Source organism: Theropithecus gelada, chromosome 1 (assembly GCF_003255815.1).
Source record: "Theropithecus gelada isolate Dixy chromosome 1, Tgel_1.0, whole genome shotgun sequence".
In the NCBI taxonomy this organism is placed as follows: domain Eukaryota; kingdom Metazoa; phylum Chordata; class Mammalia; order Primates; family Cercopithecidae; genus Theropithecus; species Theropithecus gelada.
The window spans coordinates 72,584,268-72,605,113 of record NC_037668.1 but is presented as its reverse complement, the minus strand read 5'-3'; the positions used below and the strand labels follow the sequence as shown (position 1 = coordinate 72,605,113).

Genomic DNA, 20,846 nt, shown 5'->3' with positions numbered 1-20,846 from the left:
CACTTTGGGAAGCTGAAGCAAGCGGATCACTTGAGGCTAGGAGTTCAAGACCAGCCTGGCCAATATGGTGAAACCCTGTCTCTGCTAAAAATACAAAAATTAGCCAAGTGTGATAGCAGGCGCCTGTAATCCCAGCTACTCAGGAGGCTGAGGCAGGAAAATCGCTTGAACCCGGGAGGTAGAGGTTGCAGTGAGCCAAGATTGTGCCACTGCACTCCAGCCTGGGCAACGGAGTGAGACTCCATCTCAAGAAAACAAAAGACAGGTGTGAGGTGCTCGCCACTCACACTCCATGGAAACTTTAGTGGTGCAAGAGACTCATTCCTCCAATCCAAAGAGGAACTTTGGAATCCTCAGCCTATCAACATCAGAGGAAACCTCAGCGATCAGTTGTCTGATCATCTCATTGAATAGATGAAGAAACTAAGAATAAATGACTTGCCCAGGAAACCACAGTGAACAAGAGACAGGGCTGTAGCAGCAGGCTTAGTATTCCTTTGGCAGAAGGAGCCACAGAAATGGCATTGTATCTGGGAACTGTGGATATTCCATGCAGCCATTTCCAGGGTGCTAACAGCACCGATGTTTTATAATTCTTTGCTCCCAGAGCCTTGCAAAACCAGGGTTCCGGGTCTTTCTCTGCAGGTCCAGACAAGACTGCCACCTACTGGACACCTATGAGAAATGCGCTTCCTTACAGAGGTTTGCTTCCTTTTCCAGCAGGGCACCAGCATGAACATGTTTGGCATGTTGCACTGCTGTAAGAAACAGACCAGTCAGGCGTGGTGGCTCATGCCTGCAATCCCAACACTTTAAGAGGCTGAGGCGGGAGGATCGCTTGAGCCCAAGAGTTTGAGGCTGCAGTGAGCTGTCAAGCCACTCAACTCCAGTCTGGGAAACAGTAAAACCGTTTCCAAAAAAAAGAAAGGCCGGGGGCAGTCAAATCAGCTTGAGCAACATCGTGAGATCCCATCTCTACAAAAAAATAAAAAAAATTAGCCAGGCATAGTGGCATGTGCCTGCAGTCCCAGCTGCTTACTTGAGCTCAGGAGGTTGAAGCTGCAATGAGCCGTGCATGAGCACTGCACTCCAGCCTGGGTGACAGAGTAAGGCTCTGTCTCAAAAAAAATAAAAATAAAAAAAAAGGAAGAGACCAGTGTCAGGCATCTTCCTGACATTCTGTAATTAATTCTGTCTCTGTCTCTGATTTCTGTATACCCTGCTACTTTTTTTGAGGCGGAGTTTTGCTCTTGTTGCCCAGGCTGGAGTGCAATGGCACGATCTCAGCTCACTGCAACCTCTGCCTCCCGGGTTCAAGCGATTCTCCTGCCTCAGCCTCCTGAGTAGCTGGGATTACAGGCATGCGCCACCGTGCCTGGCTAATTTTGTATTTTTAGTAGAGATGGGGGTTTCTCCATGTTGGTCAGGGTGTTCTCGAACTTCCGACCTCAGGTGATCGGCCTGCCTTGGCCTCCCAAAGTACTGAGATTACAGGCGTGAGCCACCATACCTGGCCCCCGTTACCTCTTCCCCCTCTCTCGTGGAGACGGAGCCTCACTCTGTCACTCAGGCTGGAGTGCAGTGGCATGATCTCGGCTCACTGCAAGCTCCGCCTCCCAGGTTCATACCATTCTCCTGCGTCAGCCTCCCGAATAGCTGGGACTACAGGTGCCCGCCACCACGTCCGGCTATTTTTTTGTATTTTCAGTAGAGACACGGTTTCACCGTGTTAGCCAGGATGGTCTCGATCTCCTGACCTCGTGATCCGCCGGCCTCGGCCTCCCAAAGTGCTGGGATTACAGGCATGAGTCACTGCGCCCGGCCCCCTGCTACCTCTTTAACTACAACATGTTCAAAGCCCAATGTTGAAACAATAAAAATATCTTTTATGCACACCTTTTGTTTTTAAAGTCAGGCAACAAAGTAACTAATGTATGTGCTATGGTGGTATTTTAATTGCTGGATCAAGAATTACTATGTTGCCGCCGGGCGTGGTGGCTCCAGCCTGTAATCCCAGCACTTTGGGAGGCCGAGACGGGTGGATCACGAGGTTAGGAGATCGAGACCATCCTGGCTAACATGGTGAAACCCCATCTCTACTAAAAAATACAAAAAACTAGCCGGGTGAGGTGGCGGGCGCCTGTAGTCCCAGCTACTCGGGAGGCTGAGGCAGGAGAATGGCATAAACCCAGGAGGCGGAGCTTGCAGTGAGCTGAGATCTGGCCACTGCACTCCAGCCTGGGCGACAGAGCCAGACTCCGTCTCAAAAAAAAAAAAAAAAGAAAAAAAGAATTACTATGGTGTGTCTTCCACTGGTATCTGCTTTCACCCAGCCCAACCAGTCCGTGTACTGATGTTTTGAACTATCCCTGAGACCTGAGTCAAGCACCACTGTCCTGAAAAAGGAGGCAGTATAAGCCAAGGGCAGGATGCAGATGTTTTGAGGGGCAGGCAAATGGGGAAGTTGGAAATAAGATTCCCCCCAAGATTTTCAGTTAAATCCCTTGGAAGACTGTTTTACAGACTTTCATAAACGCTAAATAAAGTGTCACAGTTGAAGTGCTCATATACTTTTGGGGAAGTAATGCATCTTTTAAAAATAGCAGGTTTTTATGTAAAAGTCTCCCTCAGTGTCAGAGCCTTCTGACTGCTGTTCAGTGAAGCTGTACAGGACAGGTGGCCTCTTATACAGCAGGAAAGGCTAAAATTACTGCCCATGTCAGCTGAGAAGTACAAAGCAGGGCCGGGCGCAGTGACTCACGCCTGTAATCCCAGCACTTTGGGAGCCTCAGGCGGGTGGATGGCTTGAGCCCAGGAGTTGGACACCAGCCTGGCCAACATGGTGAAACCCCATCCCCACTAAAAATATGAAAATTACCCAGGCGTGGTACCGTGTGCTTGTGGTTCCAGCTACTTGGGAGGCTGAGGCAAGAGGATCTCTTGAGTCCAGGAGGTGTAGGTTGCAGTGAGCCAAGATCACGCCACTGAACTTCAGCCTGGGTGACAAAGAAAGACTGTCTCAAAAAAAAAAAAAGGGCCAGGCTCAGTGGCTCTTGCCATTGCACTCCAGCCTGGGTGACAGAGCAAGACTCCATCTAAAAAAAAAAAAAAAAAAAAAGTGTAAAGCAAAGGCATCATGTTCTGTAAGACAAAAATACTAGTTTTAAAACGAGATCCAGATGGTGTGGTGGCTCATGCCTGTAATCCCAGCACTTTAGGAGGCTGAGGCGGGTATATCACCTAGGGTTAGGAGTTCGAGACCAGCCTGACCAACGTGGTGAAACCCTGTCTCTACTAAAAATACAAAAATTAGCTGGGTGTGGTGGCACATGCCCGTAATCCCAGCTTCTAGCTTCTTGGGAGGCTGAGGCAGGAGAATTGCTTGAACCTGGGAGGCAGAGGTTCCAGTGAGCCAAGATCACACCACTGTACTCCAGCCTGGGTGACAGAGCCAGACTCCATCTCAAAAAAAAAAAAAAAAAAAAGAGATCCTGATGTATTTGCTTAACCATGTGAGGGGTATGAAGCTAAGAAAACATAATTTTAAAAATATGGTTTACTGTAATCTTAATAATGTTGTCTTTTTTTTTTTTTTTTCGTGGTTCCCAGTAGCTGGGACCACAGGTGTGAGCCACCATGCCCAGCCAATCTTTGTAGTTTTAGTAGAGACAGAGACAGGGTTTCATGGAGTTTCGCTCTTGTTGCCCACACTGAAGTGCTGTGGCGCGATCTTGGCTCACTGCAACCTCTGCCTCCCAGGTTCAAGCAATTCTCCTGACTCAGCCTCCCAAGTAGCTGGAATTACAGGCTCCTGCCACATGTCCGGATAAGTTTTGTATTTTTAGTAGAGAGAGGATTTCACTATGTTGGCCGGGCTGGTCTCCAACTCCTGGCCTCAGGTGATCTGCCCGCCTTGGCTTCCCAAAGTTCTGCCTTTGGGATTACAGGTGTGAGCCCCTGCACCCAGCCAGGTCTCAAACTCTTGGCCTCAAGTGATCTGCCCGCCTCGGCCTCCCAAAGTTCTGGGACTACAAGGGTGTCCTTGAGTTTTTATTAGATTCTCAAAGCTGGTAAAAACAAGGCAAGTCTTGTTCTCCTCATACTGAAGACAGAACAGTGTGGTGGTGAGGAGATGGGTGCAGGAGGCAGACTGCCTGGGTTCCATCTACAGCTTTCTCACTATCATTTTGAGACTGTGGACAGGTTATTTAATTGCTTTGTGCCTCAGTTCCCTCATCTGTGAACTGGGGAGGAAAATAGTACCTACTTCACAGAGTTGTTGTGAGGAATAGATGAGATCATAAAAGAGCTTAGAACAATGCTGGGCACACAGTCATTGTTGGTCACTAGTAGTAGTTATGAGTTAACATCACTATTAGTATTACTGTTGCAACAAAGCTCTGTGAGAAAAAGGACTTGTTTCATTTGTCACTATACGCTCAGTGCCCACCCCAGCGCCATTCTTTTTAATAAGTAAATGAATAAATGAGAAACTTAAATCATTGAAAATGAAAACAACAAAGGACATTATCAAGAAGGTGAAAAGAACCTACAGAATGGGAGAAACCATATATTTGAAGAGCACAGAAACTAGAATATATAAAGAACTCTTACAAACCAACAACCAAAAGACAACCCAATTTTAAAAATGGAAAAAGGACCTGAAAAGACATTTCTCCAAAGAAGAAATACAAATGGCCAACAGGTCTATGAAACAAGTCTATGTTCACCGTCCGTATTCATTAGGAAAATGCGCTTCACATCCACTAAGATGGCTATAACTAAAGAATCCCCAGAATAACAAGTGTTGGTGAGGATGTGCAGAAATTGGAATGCTCACATATTGCTGCTGGGAATGTAAAATGGTACAACTACTGTGGAAAACAGTTTAGTGGGCTCCTCAATGAGTTAAACAGAATTACCATATGATCCAGCAATTCCACTCCTAGGTATATACCCCAAAGAACTGAAAACAGGTACTCAAACAATTACATGTATGTGGATGTTCATAGAAGCACTGGTTCACAATAGCCAAAAGCTGGAAATAGCCCAAATGTCTAATAATGAATGAATGGATAAACAAATTGTGGTATATACATACAATGGAATATTATTCAGCCATGACAAGGAATGAAGTACTGATACATGTTACAATGTGGGTGAACCTTGAAAATATTATGCTAAGTGAAAGAAGCCAGACATAAAGTCATGTATTGTATGATCCCATTTATGTGAAATATATGGAATAGGTAAATCCACAGAGACAGAATGAAGATTGGGGCTTCCCAGGGACTGAAGGGAGTGGAAGGGGAACAGATGCTCGCTGAATTCAGGGTTTCCTTGTGCGGAGATGAAAACGTTTTGGAACTAGAGATGGTGGTTGTACAACACTGTTAATGTATACTAAATGCCACTGAATTGTTCATTTTAAAATGGTTAACTTTGTTATGTGAATGTCATCTCAGTTAAAAAATGTGCTTTTATGAAGAAGAAAGAAGTAAACCCAATCTCTGATTAATTTCTAGATCAATCATACCTCTTAGAATTAGAGGCCGGGCGCGGTGGCTCAAGCCTGTAATCCCAGCACTTTGGGAGGCCAAGACGGGCGGATCACGAGGTCAGGAGATCGAGACCATCCTGGCTAACACGGTGAAACCCCGTCTCTACCAAAAAAATACAAAAAATTAGCCGGGCGAGGTGGTGGGCACCTGTAGTCCCAGCTACTCAGGAGGCTGAGGCAGGAGAATGGCCTAAACCCGGGAGGCGGAGCTTGTGATGAGCTGAGATCTGGCCACTGCACTCCAGCCTGGGCGACAGAGCAAAACTCCGTCTCAAAAAAAAAAAAAAAAAAAAAAAAAGAATTAGAATTAGCTATTCTCCTGCCTCAGCCTCCTGTGTAGGTGGGACTACAGGCACATACCACTACCTAAGTAACTTTACACAGCCAAGAACTGAAGGAAATTAACAATGAGGTTCTTGCCACCACCAGTCTCTCCAGGTTTCAGGGGGCCGGGGAGGAGGTGTCACACATTCAAAGCCTTGTCCATGTCTGTTCGGTTTGGTCAGTTATGGTCCCTGCACTAGCGTCTCTAGAGGATTCCACTGTGTTAGTGCAGTAGTTTGCTCAGCTACAAGCCCCACTGTTGTACTTTGGGGCTGAAGAACCATACTTTCAACTTTGATATTAATATATGAAATGATAATTTTATTAGCAAGTCTAGTTAATTCCAGGTTCTAGGTCAAGTAGACAAAAATTGTATTCTACAAATGACCACTTTCCAAATTTATAAACAGTTCAATTTTACTATTAACTTGTTTCTTATACATATTTGTTAGCATATTTTCAGCAATTTTTTTTTTTTTTTTTTGAGATGGAGTCTCCCTCTGTCACCCAGACTGGAGTGCAGTGGCATGATCTTGGCTCACTGCAACCTCTGCCTCCTGGGTCAAGCAATTCTCCTGCCTCAGCCTTCCTGAGTAGCTGGGACTACAGGTGCGCACTACCACACCCAGATAATTTTTTTTTTTTTTTTTTTTTTGAGACAGAGTCTTGCTCTGTTGCCAGGCTGGAGTGAAATGGCATGATCTCAGCTCACTGCAACCTCTGCCTCCTAGGTTCAAGCTATTCTCCTGCCTCAGCCTCCTGTGTAGGTGGGACTACAGGCACATACCACTACGCCCAGCTAATTTTTTGTATTTTTAGTGGAGACGGGGTTTCACTGTGTTAGCCAGGATGGTCTCAATCTCCTGACCTCGTGATCCGACTGCCTCTGCCTCCCAAAGTGCTGGGATTAAAGGCGTGAGCCACAGTGCCTGGCGGAGATAGAGAAAACAGGAAGGACAAGCTTTGGGAAGAAAATCAAGAATTCTGGCCATAAATTTAAGATGTCTGTTAGACATCCACATGGGAAGCCACTTAGGGAAAAAGTATACAGAGATGAGAAGGAAGAGGGTGACCTAACAGTCTTGTAGGGAAATAGGAGAAACAAGCAAAGGAGACTAAGGCAAAACCAGACAGTGGGAGGAAAACTTCTATCACAGAAGCCAACAAAAGAAAGCGAGGGAGTGATCAACAGGGTTGAAAGCAGCTGGGAGGTAAAGTAGGAAGGAAATGGTAAAGAAATGAATAGCTGGGCCGGGCGCGGTGGCTCAAGCCTGTAATCCCAGCACTTTGGGAGGCCGAGACGGGCGGATCACGAGGTCAGGAGATCGAGACCATCCTGGCGAACACGGTGAAACCCCGTCTCTACTAAAAAATACAAAAAACTAGCCGGGCGAGGCGGCGGGCGCCTGTAGTCCCAGCTACTCGGGAGGCTGAGGCAGGAGAATGGCGTAAACCCGGGAGGCGGAGCTTGCAGTGAGCTGAGATGTGGCCACTGCACTCCAGCCCGGGCGACAGAGCCAGACTCCGTCTCAAAAAAAAAAAAAAAAAAAAAAAAGAAATGAATAGCTGGAGGGCAACTTGGGGTCAAGGAGGGAGGTACATCCCTAAATGCTATAATTTTACCTTTTTTTTTTTTTGGTACATGTCTTTTAAATCTCTTTTAATCCATAAATTCCCAAAGAGGGGCTCTTTTAAAAACGGAAGATAGAAAGCATATTTGCACGTCAATGGAGATGGTCCAGCAGAGAAAAAGGGAGAGGTGAGCTACAGAAGGGAAGTGTTTGAGGGAATGTGCTTCAGAGAATAAGCAGAAGAGGGGGCCTGTGATAGGAACTGGGGACACTCTCATAATGGGAAGGAGAGTAGAGGATGTGGCTAACCTGACTCACCGGTCAGGCAGGTTGGTAGATGTGGTGGGGGAAGGTGGCGTTCTTCATGAAAAGGGAGGTGAGGCCACCAGCAGCTTCCTCCACCACTGACACCCACCGCAAGATAAACAATCGCCAGGCCCCCTAAGCCTCTCCGCCTCCTGTTGTCAGTGGACACTGCCCTGAGGATACCACTTCCCCTGTAGCTTTCTCAGGGGAAGGATGCCAATAACCCTCCACTCTGCCCCACACACATGCCACATGGGAGTGGAGTGGGCACCCCCGACCCTTCTCCTTCCAAGACATTCAGTTTTCTCCTTCTCAATGCAAACAAGCAAACAGAAACAAAACCCCAGTGTCTGGCACAGTTCTTGGCACATCACAGATAATCAGTAAATATTTGTTTAAAGAAACAAACCAATCCTGCCCTTTTGAGATCAGTCCCTGTCACCCACTAAACTCTTCTCCCCGCAGTCACTCAGGCTCCTCTTGGACACAGGCTGCTTCTCCGTGCTGACTGCTGCCAGCATCCTGGGGCTTCACTCTGGTTTTGCAATTTGGTATACGCAAACTCAAAGAAATTACTCTCTAATCCTCCCCGGTCACCCACTGTTTAGGATCACATGGAGGACCCGTGGGAACTTTTCTTCCCTCCCTCGGGCAGAGTTTCATTGGAAACTGAAGGCGTGCGAATTTCTTCTCTCTCTCAACTTCCGGTCTACGCGGACCATGTGAAACAGTGCCCTCTAGTGGGCAATTATTGCATACGCATTCTCTGTATTTGGAGTTATATGAAGACTATTTTGAAGCGCCTGGTTAAAAAAATAATAATAGGCCGGGCGCGGTGGCTCAAGCCTGTAATCCCAGCACTTTGGGAGGCCGAGACGGGCGAATCACGAGGTCAGGAGATCGAGACCATCCTGGCTAACACGGTGAAACCCCGTCTCTACTAAAAAATACAAAAACTAGCCGGGCGAGGTGGCGGGCACCTGTAGTCCCAGCTACTCGGGAGGCTGAGGCAGGAGAATGGCGTAAACCCGGGAGGCGGAGCTTGCAGTGAGCTGAGATCCGGCCACTGCACTCCAGCCTGGATGACAGAGCCAGACTCCGTCTCAAAAAAAAAAAAAAAAAAAAATAATAATAATAATAATACATTCATTCAACAGACTTTTTTTTTGTGCGCATCTGTTATGAGTCTGACATATCTAAAATGACCTTGAGGCACGTAGTTTCACTGTTATCACATGATCCTATAATAAACCAAATGCAGTCACAGAGTCGCGTTCCCACTGCCTCTTGCACACTGTTAGCTGTTACTGAATAAATGCAGAAGGACTTGAATTTAGGGCGATATTGGAAGAAGCCGTGGCCGGTTACAACTCCGGAGGACTTCATCAGCATAAGAGGTTTTGTTTTGGTCGGGTGCAGTGGCTTGCGCTTGTGATCCCAGCACTTTGGGATGTGGAGGCAGGAGGATCACTTGAGCCTGGGAGTTTGAGGGCAGCCTGGGCAACATAGGGAGACCCCATCTCTACAAATAATTAACTGGGCATGGTGATCTGTGCCTGTAGTCCCAGCTACTTGGGAGGCCTAGGTGGGAGGATGACCTGAGCCTAGGAGGTTGAGGCTGGAGTGAGGCATGACTGTGCTATTGTGCTCCCGCCTGGGCAACAGAGGGTGAAACCCTGTCTCAAAAAAGAACAAAGTTTTTTTTTTTTTTTTCCCACAGACTTCTACTGAGCACCCATTATGTTCCAGGTCCTGAGTTGGAATAAGATGAATCAGACCCAGTACCTGCCTTGGAGTTGCTGGGAGGTCTGGAGGAGAAAGGCATAGAGGCGAGTAATGACTAATGCAGTGCGTATGTGCAGTACTCACTTGCTCACTCATTCACTCAACAAACATGCAATGAGGACCTAACATGCTAGGGCTGTGCTGAGGATATAAGGATAAAAGCCATGATGGTTGACCTGAAACTGCACACAGTCTATGTAAGGGGAAGGTACCATTTTAGCGAACACAGCTCTGATGGAGGGGGGCTAAAGCGGGGGGCAGGGTGGTTCAAAGGAAGAAGGGCTGACATTTGGGCAGGGATTGAAGCCAGGGTCAGGGAAGGGCTTAGAGAGGCAATGCTTAAGCTGAGAAGTGATGGATGGATGAGGAGGAGTGGGCATGTTTGCCACACAGAGGTGGGGTGGGGAGAGGAAGGTCTCAGTGCTACCCAATCTAGTCTTTGGGATCGTTTGATTAAGCTTCCTAACATGATTCTACTACCAGGTCATCCCCTTGCTCCAATGCCAGTGACAACCCTCTGGTGCAGGGTCTGACTATTACTTAGGTCCCTGTACCACTCCACCCCTTCACTGGCAACTACTCTCCAGCCAGGACACTCTGCTCCAGCTGCTAACAGATTTTAGCATAGCATTATTTCTCAACATACAAGGCCCACATATGCACACAGAGCTTGCAGGGGTCAAAAAATACAAAACTGACAATGTTACTGAAGGAATAATATGCCTGACATTCAGTTTAAGCACTGCTGCCCAAAAATAACCTAGGTTGGAAGTGGCCTCCAGAGCTTTGTTGATCTTCCCCAGGATCTCACTTGTGTACCTGAACCTCAGTGCCTGGCTGCTCCTCATGCTCTCCTCCGCAGGCTTCCTGAACCTAGGGCTCAGCCTGTCATCCTAGACACAGGAGTCCCTGTCCCTATACTAATGGCCAGACCATTCCTGATTACTGGGCCTGTCTGTCCTGGTCTCTTGGGCCCCGCCCACTCCGACATCCAAACGCTGCCTCATTCTCCTCACCAGGCAGTTCCCTGTGCTGTCCATGCTCTCTTCCTGGGGCTATGTACCCAGCTGGACCAGCACATTCTTCTTTTGTCATTTGAACCACCCCAAATGCCTCCTAATTGGCCTCCAGCCTCAAGTGGCTCCCTGTGGCTCTGGCTCACCTGGCATAGCACCACCCAGGCCATCTTCGGAGGCACTGCACTCCCTCAGCCCTCACCTGTGCACAGCTCACTTTTCAGTGGCTCCACGCTGCCTACTGGAGAGACTGCCACCTACCCACATGGCATTCAAGGTGCCCCTCCATTGCTCCTAGCTTACCTTTCCTAGACCTTTACCATCCCTTTTCTAAGTGACCTACCCATTATTCCCAGGACACACCTTGCACTTCCCTGTCTGCCTTCCTTTCTACCATCCCCCTTTCCCGAATGACCTCCTCTCCTCCTTTTGACCTTCCCAAATCCTCCCTATTGTCCACAGCTCAGTTCAAACACTACCATCTCGGTGAACCCTTCTTTAATCTCCTCCTGTTGAAAATAGAATCTCCTTCCTCTGAACCACTATAGGAAAAGGGAAGGAAATTATATCGTTTAAATATCTGCCATGCGCTATGTGTTAAAAGCATAAACTTTAGAGTCAGGCAGATCCGGCTAGAATCCAATAGCTGTGTAACCTTGGGAAGCATACTTAATCTCTCTGGGCTTTATTGCTGTATCTTGAAAAACATAAAACTACATATCTTTACTATTCATTCATGGAAACATTTGAATACCTAGTATGTACCAGGTTTTGTACTCTTCTGGTTATTTTGTTGTTACTGTTGTTGTTTTGTTGTTGTTGTTTTGAGACAGAATCTTGCTCTGTCGCCCAGGCTGGAGTGCAGTGGCGAGATCTCGGCTCAATGTAACCTCCGCCTCCTGGGTTCAAGTGATTCTTGTGCCTTGGCCACTCTAGTAGCTGGGATTACAGGCACATGCCACCACCCCCAGCTAATTTTTTTGTATTCTTAGTAGAGACGGGGTTTTGCTGCGTTGGCCGGGCTGGTCTCAAACTCCTGGCCTCAGGTGATCTGCCTGCCTTGGCCTCCCAAAATGGTGGGGCTACAGGCGTGAGCCACCATGCCTGGCCTCTTATGGTTATTTTGAGAAGTAAATGAGGTGATGTATGGAAAGTGGCGGGCACACAGAGGTTCTCAATAAATAGGCCGGGTGTGGTGGCTCATGCCTGTAATCCCAGCACTTTGGGAGGCTGAGGTGAGAGGATTGCTTGAGGCCTGGAGTTCAAGACCAGCCTGGGCAACATAGTGAGACCTCGTTTCTGCAAAAAATTAAAAAGTTAGATGGACGTAGTGGTGCACACCTGTAGTCCTAGCTACTTGGGAGGTTGAGGAGGGAGGATCTCTTGAGCCTAGGAGTTTGAGGCCACAGTGAGCTATGATGGCACCACTGCACTCCAGCCTGAGCAGCAAAGCAAGACCCTGTCTCAAAAAAAAACCCAGGAAAAACAACCAACCAAATTAATACTATGACTATTCAGTTTAGTTTCTTAGAAGAAGGACATTCCAGCTGGGCGCGGTGGCTCAAGCCTGTAATCCCAGCACTTTGGGAGGCCGAGACGGGCGGATCATGAGGTCAGGAGATCGAGACCATCCTGGCTAACATGGTGAAACCCCGTCTCTACTAAAAAATACAAAAAACTAGCCGGGCAAGGTGGCGGGCGCCTGTAGTCCCAGCTACTCGGGAGGCTGAGGCAGGAGAATGGCGTAAACCTGGGAGGCGGAGCTTGCAGTGAGCTGAGATCTGGCCACTGCACTCCAGCCTGGGCGACAGAGCGAGACTCCGTCTCAAAAAAAAAAAAAAAAAAAGAAGAAGGACATTCCTCAGGGTGATTTCTGTTTAGCCAGGAAGCACCACATAAGACTGGGAGCCAGAGCCAGCTCTGGACCCAGGCAGGTTCTTGCAACCATTCAGGCACCCTAGGCACCCTGTGGCTGACGCAAGGCATAGGTGTGACTGATATTTTCTGAACCAGCGTCTTCCATCTGCCAAGGCTGTCCCAGACACTCCACATCAAGGCTCTTTGTGACTAAGAGAAAGCTTTTGAGAGCTGATACGCCTGGCTCTCGGTACCCCTTTCTGCAATCTAGAGTAGCCTCCCTACCTTCATACTGGACTTCCAGGTGCATCGTGCCCAGCACCTTCAGCACGCAGTCCACGATGCTGGGGTGTGTGGTCCCAATGATTGACTGACCAGACAGACAACAGGACAAGGTGGTTAGTCTTTTTTTTTTTTAAAGATGGATTCTTGGCCGGGCATGGTGGCTCACGCCTGTAATCCCAGCACTTTGGGAAGCCAAGGCGGGTGGATCATGAGGTCAGGAGATCGAGACCATCCTGGCTAACAAAGTGAAACCCCGTCTCTACTAAAAATGCAAAAAATTAGCCAGGCGTGGTGACGGGCGCCTGTAGTCCCAGCTACTCTGGAGGCTGAGGCAGGAGAATGGCGTGAACCCGGGAGGCGGAGCTTGCAGTGAGCTGAGATCGCCCCACTGCACACCAGCCTGGACGACAGAGCCATTTCAAAAAAAAAAAAAAAAGATAGATTCTCACTCTGTCACCAGGGCTGGAGTGCAGTGGTGCGATCTTGGCTCACTGCAACCTCTGCCTGCCGGGCTCAAGCGATTCTCCTGCTTCAGCCTCTGAGTAGCTGGGATTACAGGTGCCCGCCACCATGCCCAGCTAATTTTATTTTTTTAAGTAGAGACGGGGTTTCACCATGTTGACCAGGCTGGTCTCGAACTCCTGACCTCAAGTGATCCGCCCATCTCAGCCTTCCAAAGTGCTGGGATTACAAGCGTGAGCCTGTGCCCACCCAAGCTGGTTAGTCTTTAGATCTTGTCTACCTGGAAGAAAGGAACTTCCAAACAGACTTCCAAACAGCCAGGCGCCTGGGTGAATGGGGGAGAGGAAGGGAGGGCAGTGGTGAGTCAGTGGGCCTAGGCTGAGGCTGCCACTGAACTCTCTAACTCAGGAGGCATTAAATGAGGCTACCTGCCAGAGGTGCAGGAACAAAGCTGGCTACTCTGACTGGGGGAGAGAGGATACAGGGCAAGGAGAATGGAACTCATCCAAGATCCTAAAATCTTCCCTTCCTCAGGAACCTCATCCCATCAGACAGCCCCTTTTTTCTCTCTCTTCAAACTTTACCTATGCATTGGTTCTTTTAGCATTAAACATCCTTAAGCTCATCCATATTTAACATCGTCCTTCAACTCTGTCTTCTCCTTTGCTATTGCTCTTTTTTCCCTTTACATCTAAGCTTCCCAAGAGAAGCCACTTCTTCATCCCCTATTCATCCTTTGACAGGCTGCTGTGATTTAATTTTTCCTGCCATAGGCAGTCTCCTAATTCACCAAAACTTTTCCTGCTGGGACCATCTTTCTATTCTACCCTTACTGACTCCCTTTGTTGCATCTGACCCAGCTGATCATGTCCTCCTTATGGAAACTCTTTTCCCTTGATTTTCCAGCCCCATTTTTTCTGTTTTCCAACTATCACTGTCATTGCCCTTTTTCTTTTCTTTTCTTTCTTTCTTTTTTTTTTTTTTTTTTTTGAGATGGAGTCTCGCTCTGTTGCCAGGCTGGAGTGCAGTGGCGTGATCTCGGCTCACTGCAACCTCCGCCTCCCGGGTTCAAGCAATTCTCCTGCCTCAGCCTCCCGAGTAGCTGGGATTACAGGCACACACCACCACGCCCAGCTAATTTTTGTATTTTTAGTAGAGATGGGGTTTCACCATGCTGGCCAGGCTGATCTCGAACTCTTGAACTCATGATCCGCCCGCCTCGGTCTCCCAAAGTGCTGGGATTACAGGCCTAAGCCACTGCACCCGGCCCTATCATTGCCCTTTTTCGAAGAGGCAGAGTGGTATGTGGAAAGAGTAAGGACTTAGGAGAGGGTGGATTTAAATTCTCGCTTGGTAAACACCTTTTATTTATCATGTGGCCTTGGATAAGTCACTTAACACACTTTCCTGAGCTCAGTTCCACCATCTTTGAAAAAAGGGAGAATAGTATCTGCCTCCATCAGGTATACTGAAGACTAAGAGAGAGAGTGTAGCTACGCCCCTAACACAGTGGCTGGCATGTATGAGGCACTTAAGAAATGGGAACTGTGGAAATAAGACAATAATGATAATCTGATCTGTTTTTTTTTTTGAGACGGAGTCTTGCTCTGTCACCCAGGCTGGAGTGCAGTGGCCGGATCTCAGCTCACTGCAAGTTCCTCCTCTCGGGTTCACGCCATTCTCCTGCCTCAGCCTCCCGAGTAGCTGGGACTACAGGCACCTGCCACTTCGCCCGGCTAGTTTTTTGTATTTTTTAGTAGAGACGGGGTTTCACCGTATTAGCCAGGATGGTCTCGATCTCCTGACCTCATGATCCGCCCGTCTCGGCCTCCCAAAGTGCTGGGATTACAGGCTTGAGCCACCGTGCCCGGCCTGATCTGTTTTTAAATTGTTTTAGAGACAGGATCTCACTCTATCACTCAGGCTGCAGTACAGTGGTGCCATCATAGCTCATTGCAGCCTCAAACTCCTGGGCTCAAGCGATCCTCCCACCACAGCCTCCTGAGCAGCTGGGACTATAAGCACATGCCACGGCAGCCAGTTATTATTATTTTTGAATTTGTCTTTTTTTTGGGGGGGGGGGACAGATCTCACTTTTTTGCCCAGGGAATACAGTGGCATGATCTTGGCTCACTGTAACCTCTGCCTCTCAGGCTAAACGATCCTCTGAACTCAGCCTCCCAAGTAGCTGGGATTACAGGCGTGTGCCACCACGCCCAGCTAAGTTTTGTACTTTTAGTAGAGACGGGGTTTCACCATGTTGGCCAGGTTGGTCTCAAACTCCTGACTTCAAGTGATCCGCCCGCTGCAGTCTCCCAAAGTGCTGGGATTACAGGCCTGAGCCACTGCACCCAGCCTGATGGTTCATCTTAAAGCCACTTTTTAAGCCTCTATCCCCTCTTTACTAGGCACAATGTCTTCATATGCTCACCATGCCCCAAATTCGGTTTCACTTGCATCCAAGGGTACTGTCTGAGAGAAGGGCAAAAGCCAACAAGGAAAAAAAAAAGCCTTCCCCAGCACTGGAGATCTGGCCTCTTCACTTACATGCTGTCTACAAATGCACCATTATTCTTTCCCTATCAAATCGACTCCTTTAATCTTTTCTACAGCCCTTTCATCATCCTTGTTGCTTGTCTCAACCACTTTTAAGTCTGCCAACATCTTTCTGATCCTTAAGTAAACAGGACAAATCACTCTGCTGGGAGGCATGAACTCTCTGCCCTACCTTGGCCTTCTGGAAGTAACACTGATTGAACAACAGACATGCAGTGGGAGGCTGAGCTCCGTTTCTCATGCCTGTGTGGAGCGCAACTGCGGAAGGTAATTGTAAGATTATTGTATCTGAATCAGAACCACAGGAGCATGCAGCCTTGGCTCACCTGGGCAGTCCTGAGAGTCTGCAGGGACAGCTGCTGGGCTTTGGGGGACTCGCAGGGCAGCAAAGCTATTAGACCTTTATACACTTGATTTTGGTACTTGGGATTGCCATGGACCAAAGAATCCAACAGAACCTGCACTTCCTCCTGGGTCTCTTCTGACTTAGACTTTGCCAAAAATTCTGCTATGGATCGTACACCTGAGCAAAGAAGAGAGGAAATTCTAAATTGGAAGGGCTTTATGAAAATAATCCCCACCCAAGATTACATAATATGAATAGGATTAATAGCTCTTCAACTAAGCCTGTTCACCCAAAGCAAAACTAAGGCTTGGTTCTGATGTTGCATCACTGTCTTGTTCACCTTAGAGCTATGTGGCTTTCAGCATAGGCATGTCAAAGTATGTGTTTTAAAGTTTAAAATGGCTCTGCACAATTTACAAATAAAACGTGCATTTTTTATTGCTATATGATAACACTTTTTTTTTTTTTTTTTTTTTTTTTTTGAGCTGGAGTCTCCGTTGCCTAGGCTGGAGTGCGGTGGTGCGATCTCGAATCACTGCAACCTCTGCCTCCTGGGTTCAAGCGATTCTCTTGCCTCAGCCTTCCAAGTAGCTAGGACTACAGGCGTGTGCCACCAGGCCCGTCTAATTTTTGTATTTTTTTTTTTTTTTGAGATGGAGTCTCGCTCTGTCGCCCGGGCTGGAGTGCAGTGGCGCGATCTGGGCTCACTGCAAGCTCTGCCTCCCGGGTTCACGCTATCCTCCTGCCTCAGCCTCCCGAGTAGCTGGGACTACAGGCACCCGCCACCTCGCCCGGCTAGTTTTTTGTATTTTTGTTTTTTTAGTAGAGACAGGGTTTCACCGTGTTAGCCAGGATGGTCTCGATCTCCTGACCCAGTGATCCGCCCGTCTCGGCCTCCCAAAGTGCTGGGATTACAGGCTTGAGCCACCGCGCCCGGCCAATTTTTGTATTTTTAATAGAGACAGGATATCACTGTGTTAGCCAGGATGGTCTCGATCTCCTGACCTCGTGTTCTGCCCGCCTTGGCCTCCCAAAGTGCTGGGATTACAGGTGTGAGCCACGGCGCCTGGCCATGATAACACTTGTATAGCACTCAGCAGTTTGCAAAATGGTTTTATGAATACTAACTCACTTAATCCCAGAAACCATACCAAGAGGAAGGTGTTACTCCCACTTTACGGATGAAGACACTGAGGCTTTGAGAGGCCATGGGGTAGACAGCCAGGAGAACCTTGATGAGAATGCAGGGTGGGAAGTGCTTTGGAAAAGGGAGATGTGAGTCAGGTGCGGTGGCTCACGCCTGTAATCCCAGCACTATGGGAGGCCGAGGCAGGTAGATGGCTTGAGTTTAGGAGTTCGAGACCAGCCTGGCCAACATGGTGAAACCCCGTCTGTATTAAAAATACAAAAATTAGCTGGGTCTGGTGGCATGCACCTATAGTCTCAGCTACTGGGGAGGCTGAGGCAGGAGAATCACTTGAACCCAGGAAGTGGAGCTTGCAGTGAGCCAAGACTGCGCCACTGCACTCCAGCCTGAGCTACAGAGTGAGACTCCAACTCAAAAAAAAAAAAAAAAAGAAAAAGGAAGATATAGGGGGTGGTATCTCTTTTACATGCCTCACTTGGAGCACTTCATAGATTATATTACAATTATTGAGCCGGGTGTGGTGGCTCATGCCTATAATTCCAGCACTTTGGGAGGCAAAGTTGGGTGGATCGCTTGAGCTCATGAGTTCGAGACCAGCCATGGCTAACATGGCAAAACCCTGTCTCTACTAAAAATAACAAAGATTAGCCAGGCATGGTGGTGCTTGCCTGCAATTCCAGCTACATGGGAGGCTACGGCATGAGAACTGCTTGAACCTAGGAGGTAGAGGTTGCAGTGAGCTGATATTGCACCACTGCACTCCAGTCTGGGCGATAGAGTGAGACTCTGTCTCAAAAAAGAAAAAAAACCAACTAGATTATTTACTTTTCTCACCAGACTCTAAACTCTCTGAGGACAGGGACTATATTGTATTCATTTTTGTATCCCTAGCACTTGGCATATATCTACCACACAGTAGGTATTCAATAATTTTATTTCAATTTTTTTTTTTCCTTTTTTTTTTTTTTTGAGACAGAGTCTTGCTCTGTAGCCCAGGCTGGAGTGCAATGGCGCGATCTCAGCTCACTGCAACGTCCAGCTCCGGGGTTCAAATGATTCTCCTGCCTCAGCCTCCTGAGTAGCTGCCATTATAAGCGCCCGCCACCATGCCCAGCTAATTTTTTTTGTATTTTTAGTAGAGACAGGGTTTCACCATGTTAGCCAGGATGGTCTCAATTTCCTGACCTCGTGATACGACTGCCTCTGCCTCCCAAAGTGCTGAGATTACAGGCGTGAGCCACTGCACCTGGCCTAATTTTTGTATTTTTAGTAGAGAGGGGTTTTTGCCACATTGGCCAGGCTGGTCTCAAATTCCTGACCTCAGGTGATCCACCTGCCTTGGCCTCCCAAAGTGCTGGGATTACAGGTATGAAGCACTGCACCTGGCCTTCAATTTTATTTCTTGAGTTATTCATAATTCAATTTCTTTTTTCTTTTTTTTTTTCTGAGATGGAGTTTCACTTTTGTTGCCCAGGCTGGAGTGCAATGGTGAGATCTTAACTCACTGCAACCTCCGCCTCCTGGGTTCAAGCAATTCTCCTGCCTCAGCCTCCCAAGTAGCTGGGATTACAGGCCCCCGCCACCGCACCTGGCTAATTTTTTTGTATTTTTAGTAGAGACGGGGTTTCTCTATGTTGGTCAGGCTGGTCTCAAACTCCCGACCTCAGATGATCTTCCCCCCTCGGTGTCCCAAAGTGCTAGGATTACAGGTGTGAGCCACCGGGCCCGGCCTCATAACTCAATTTCACAAAAGATATTGGGCCACAGCTCAATAAATCTTTGAATGGATGCCTGAAACAGGATATATTTAAAAAGGAGAAGTATTTCTAAAACCACTACTGAAAAATGTGACCAAATGATGAATCAGGAGAATCATAAATCTGGGTTTTCTAGTGGTGACATGAACAAGAGCACAAAAAGCTTCCTGTTCAACCAGTTCTATGATGTGTTTTTCCTATAGCAGTGGTGGGTTCTGCCACCATTTCATTGAGGTCCCTAGGGAGACACATCTTGTCATACACAGTACCCACCATAGCTTTCACAAATGAGCTCCTTGTACGTCCTGCCAGAGTTTGCAATAACCTGAAGTAGTTTGACGGATTCCTTCTTGGCCTCCTCCTTGATCTTCTCCAGCCCAAGTATTTCCAAGAGTGTCAGGACACCTCCAACCTCAAGAAATTCTATAAGGTACCGATTACTGTCCAGAGGGATAGAAAAGTAGAAATAAGACTCTTGTCAAGTTCCTTTGCACTGAGCTTTCAAAGAGATCCCAAGGTCCCCTTTCACATACTTTGCCCTCCTATCCAGGAAATGTCCATAGGTCAAGTGACACAAGAGTGTGGAAATTCTTCCTTCCAGCAGGAAATGCTGGAATTCTATACTAGGGACAGTTTTTGGTTTTGCCATTCCAGCATCTCTTCTCCTTCTTCTTGTAATACCACCTCAACTGTCACTTGGGGAATCACCCCTCTGCCTCTCATGGGCCATGCAGTTTTGGTGGGGTGAGGAGGTGACAGGGTATGTCACCCTTCTGACTGTAGAAGTTGGTTTGCGGCTGGGCATGGGACCTAAATTGATCCAATGAGGCTCAAAGCCTAGGACTCTCTTGGGAAGCTGTGAAAAGGATCTGCTCTGTTTTTGGTGTGTCTGGAGCTCCTGAGGACCACGGCACACACAGGTCTATGAACACAGAGGAGAAGACACAGAAATGGGGAAAAAGACAGAGAGGGAGGCCAAGTACTGATGACATTGTTTGAGGCCTGGATCTAGTCAGGGCTGAAATATATATTTCTACCCTCTGGGCTTTTCCAGTTAAGTGAGCCAATAATTTTTCTTTTTCTAAGTCCAATATGAGGTGGTTTTCTGCAGTTGACAACCAAGAGAGTGCTGTCTAGTGAAGCGCCACTGGAGAGCACGGGATGGGGGAGCAACTAGAGCAGGAGCCCGGTGGACATTACCTCTGGGCCCATCCCGAGAGCTACGAGGAACCCACTGCTAACAGGAATCTGTGGCTCTGGGTGGTGTGAATGCCAAGGACATCGTGAGCCTGAAATGCCACTGAGACCCCCAGAATCACGCTAGAACAGAACTCACCTGCTTACAGCTGATAAGAAGATGCCAATGGACCTGAGAAGCTTTTCTAAACATGAGTCAGTGACATAGCTGTATGACACGTTAAAGAGTGACTTTCAGGGTGGTTTTTCACACAGAAGCCAGAGTCTGTGCCTAATTTCTGGTACCACCCAGGGTTCAGGGTGGCCAAGTAGCTGAACTGTGCCCCTTTACCCTGAGAGGGGCTACCGGCTGAAGGGGAAGTGGCAATACACACAGGATGCGGGGGAAGGGGGTGCTGGCTGTTCACTGTTCTCCAGGAAGCTCCTCTGCGGCCGTTCAGCCACCTTGGCTCTTACAGGCTCTCTAGGGAACAAGGAGGCTCTGATGAATTAAGGACCCCTGGAGAAGGCTGGGAGTCAATATCCCAAACCTCTCTAAGCCGTGCCTGTTGCAGCCTTGGTCTCAGCATAGTTCATGACTTTGTGCCTCATTCTTAGATTTCCCTAAAAAGAACCAGCTTCATCATTAATTCTCAATTTTTGTACTTGTTCAAAGTTTTACACTGGAGGTCACTATC

At 47.9% G+C, this 20,846-nt stretch overlaps 1 protein-coding gene across 2 annotated transcripts in view; it reads right to left on the bottom strand.

Moving 5' to 3' along the window:
• ARMH1 (armadillo-like helical domain containing 1) overlaps positions 1-20,846 on the bottom strand; it is a 53,611-nt gene that overhangs the window by 7,508 nt on the left and 25,257 nt on the right. For both annotated transcript variants that reach the window (XM_025380673.1, XM_025380681.1), the window contains 4 exons: positions 20,309-20,377; positions 19,246-19,412; positions 16,049-16,245; positions 12,705-12,789 (listed from right to left, as the gene is read on the bottom strand). In XM_025380673.1, the coding sequence (XP_025236458.1) occupies positions 12,705-12,789; positions 16,049-16,245; positions 19,246-19,412; positions 20,309-20,377 (518 nt within the window). The remainder of the gene's footprint in view (positions 1-12,704; positions 12,790-16,048; positions 16,246-19,245; positions 19,413-20,308; positions 20,378-20,846) is intronic.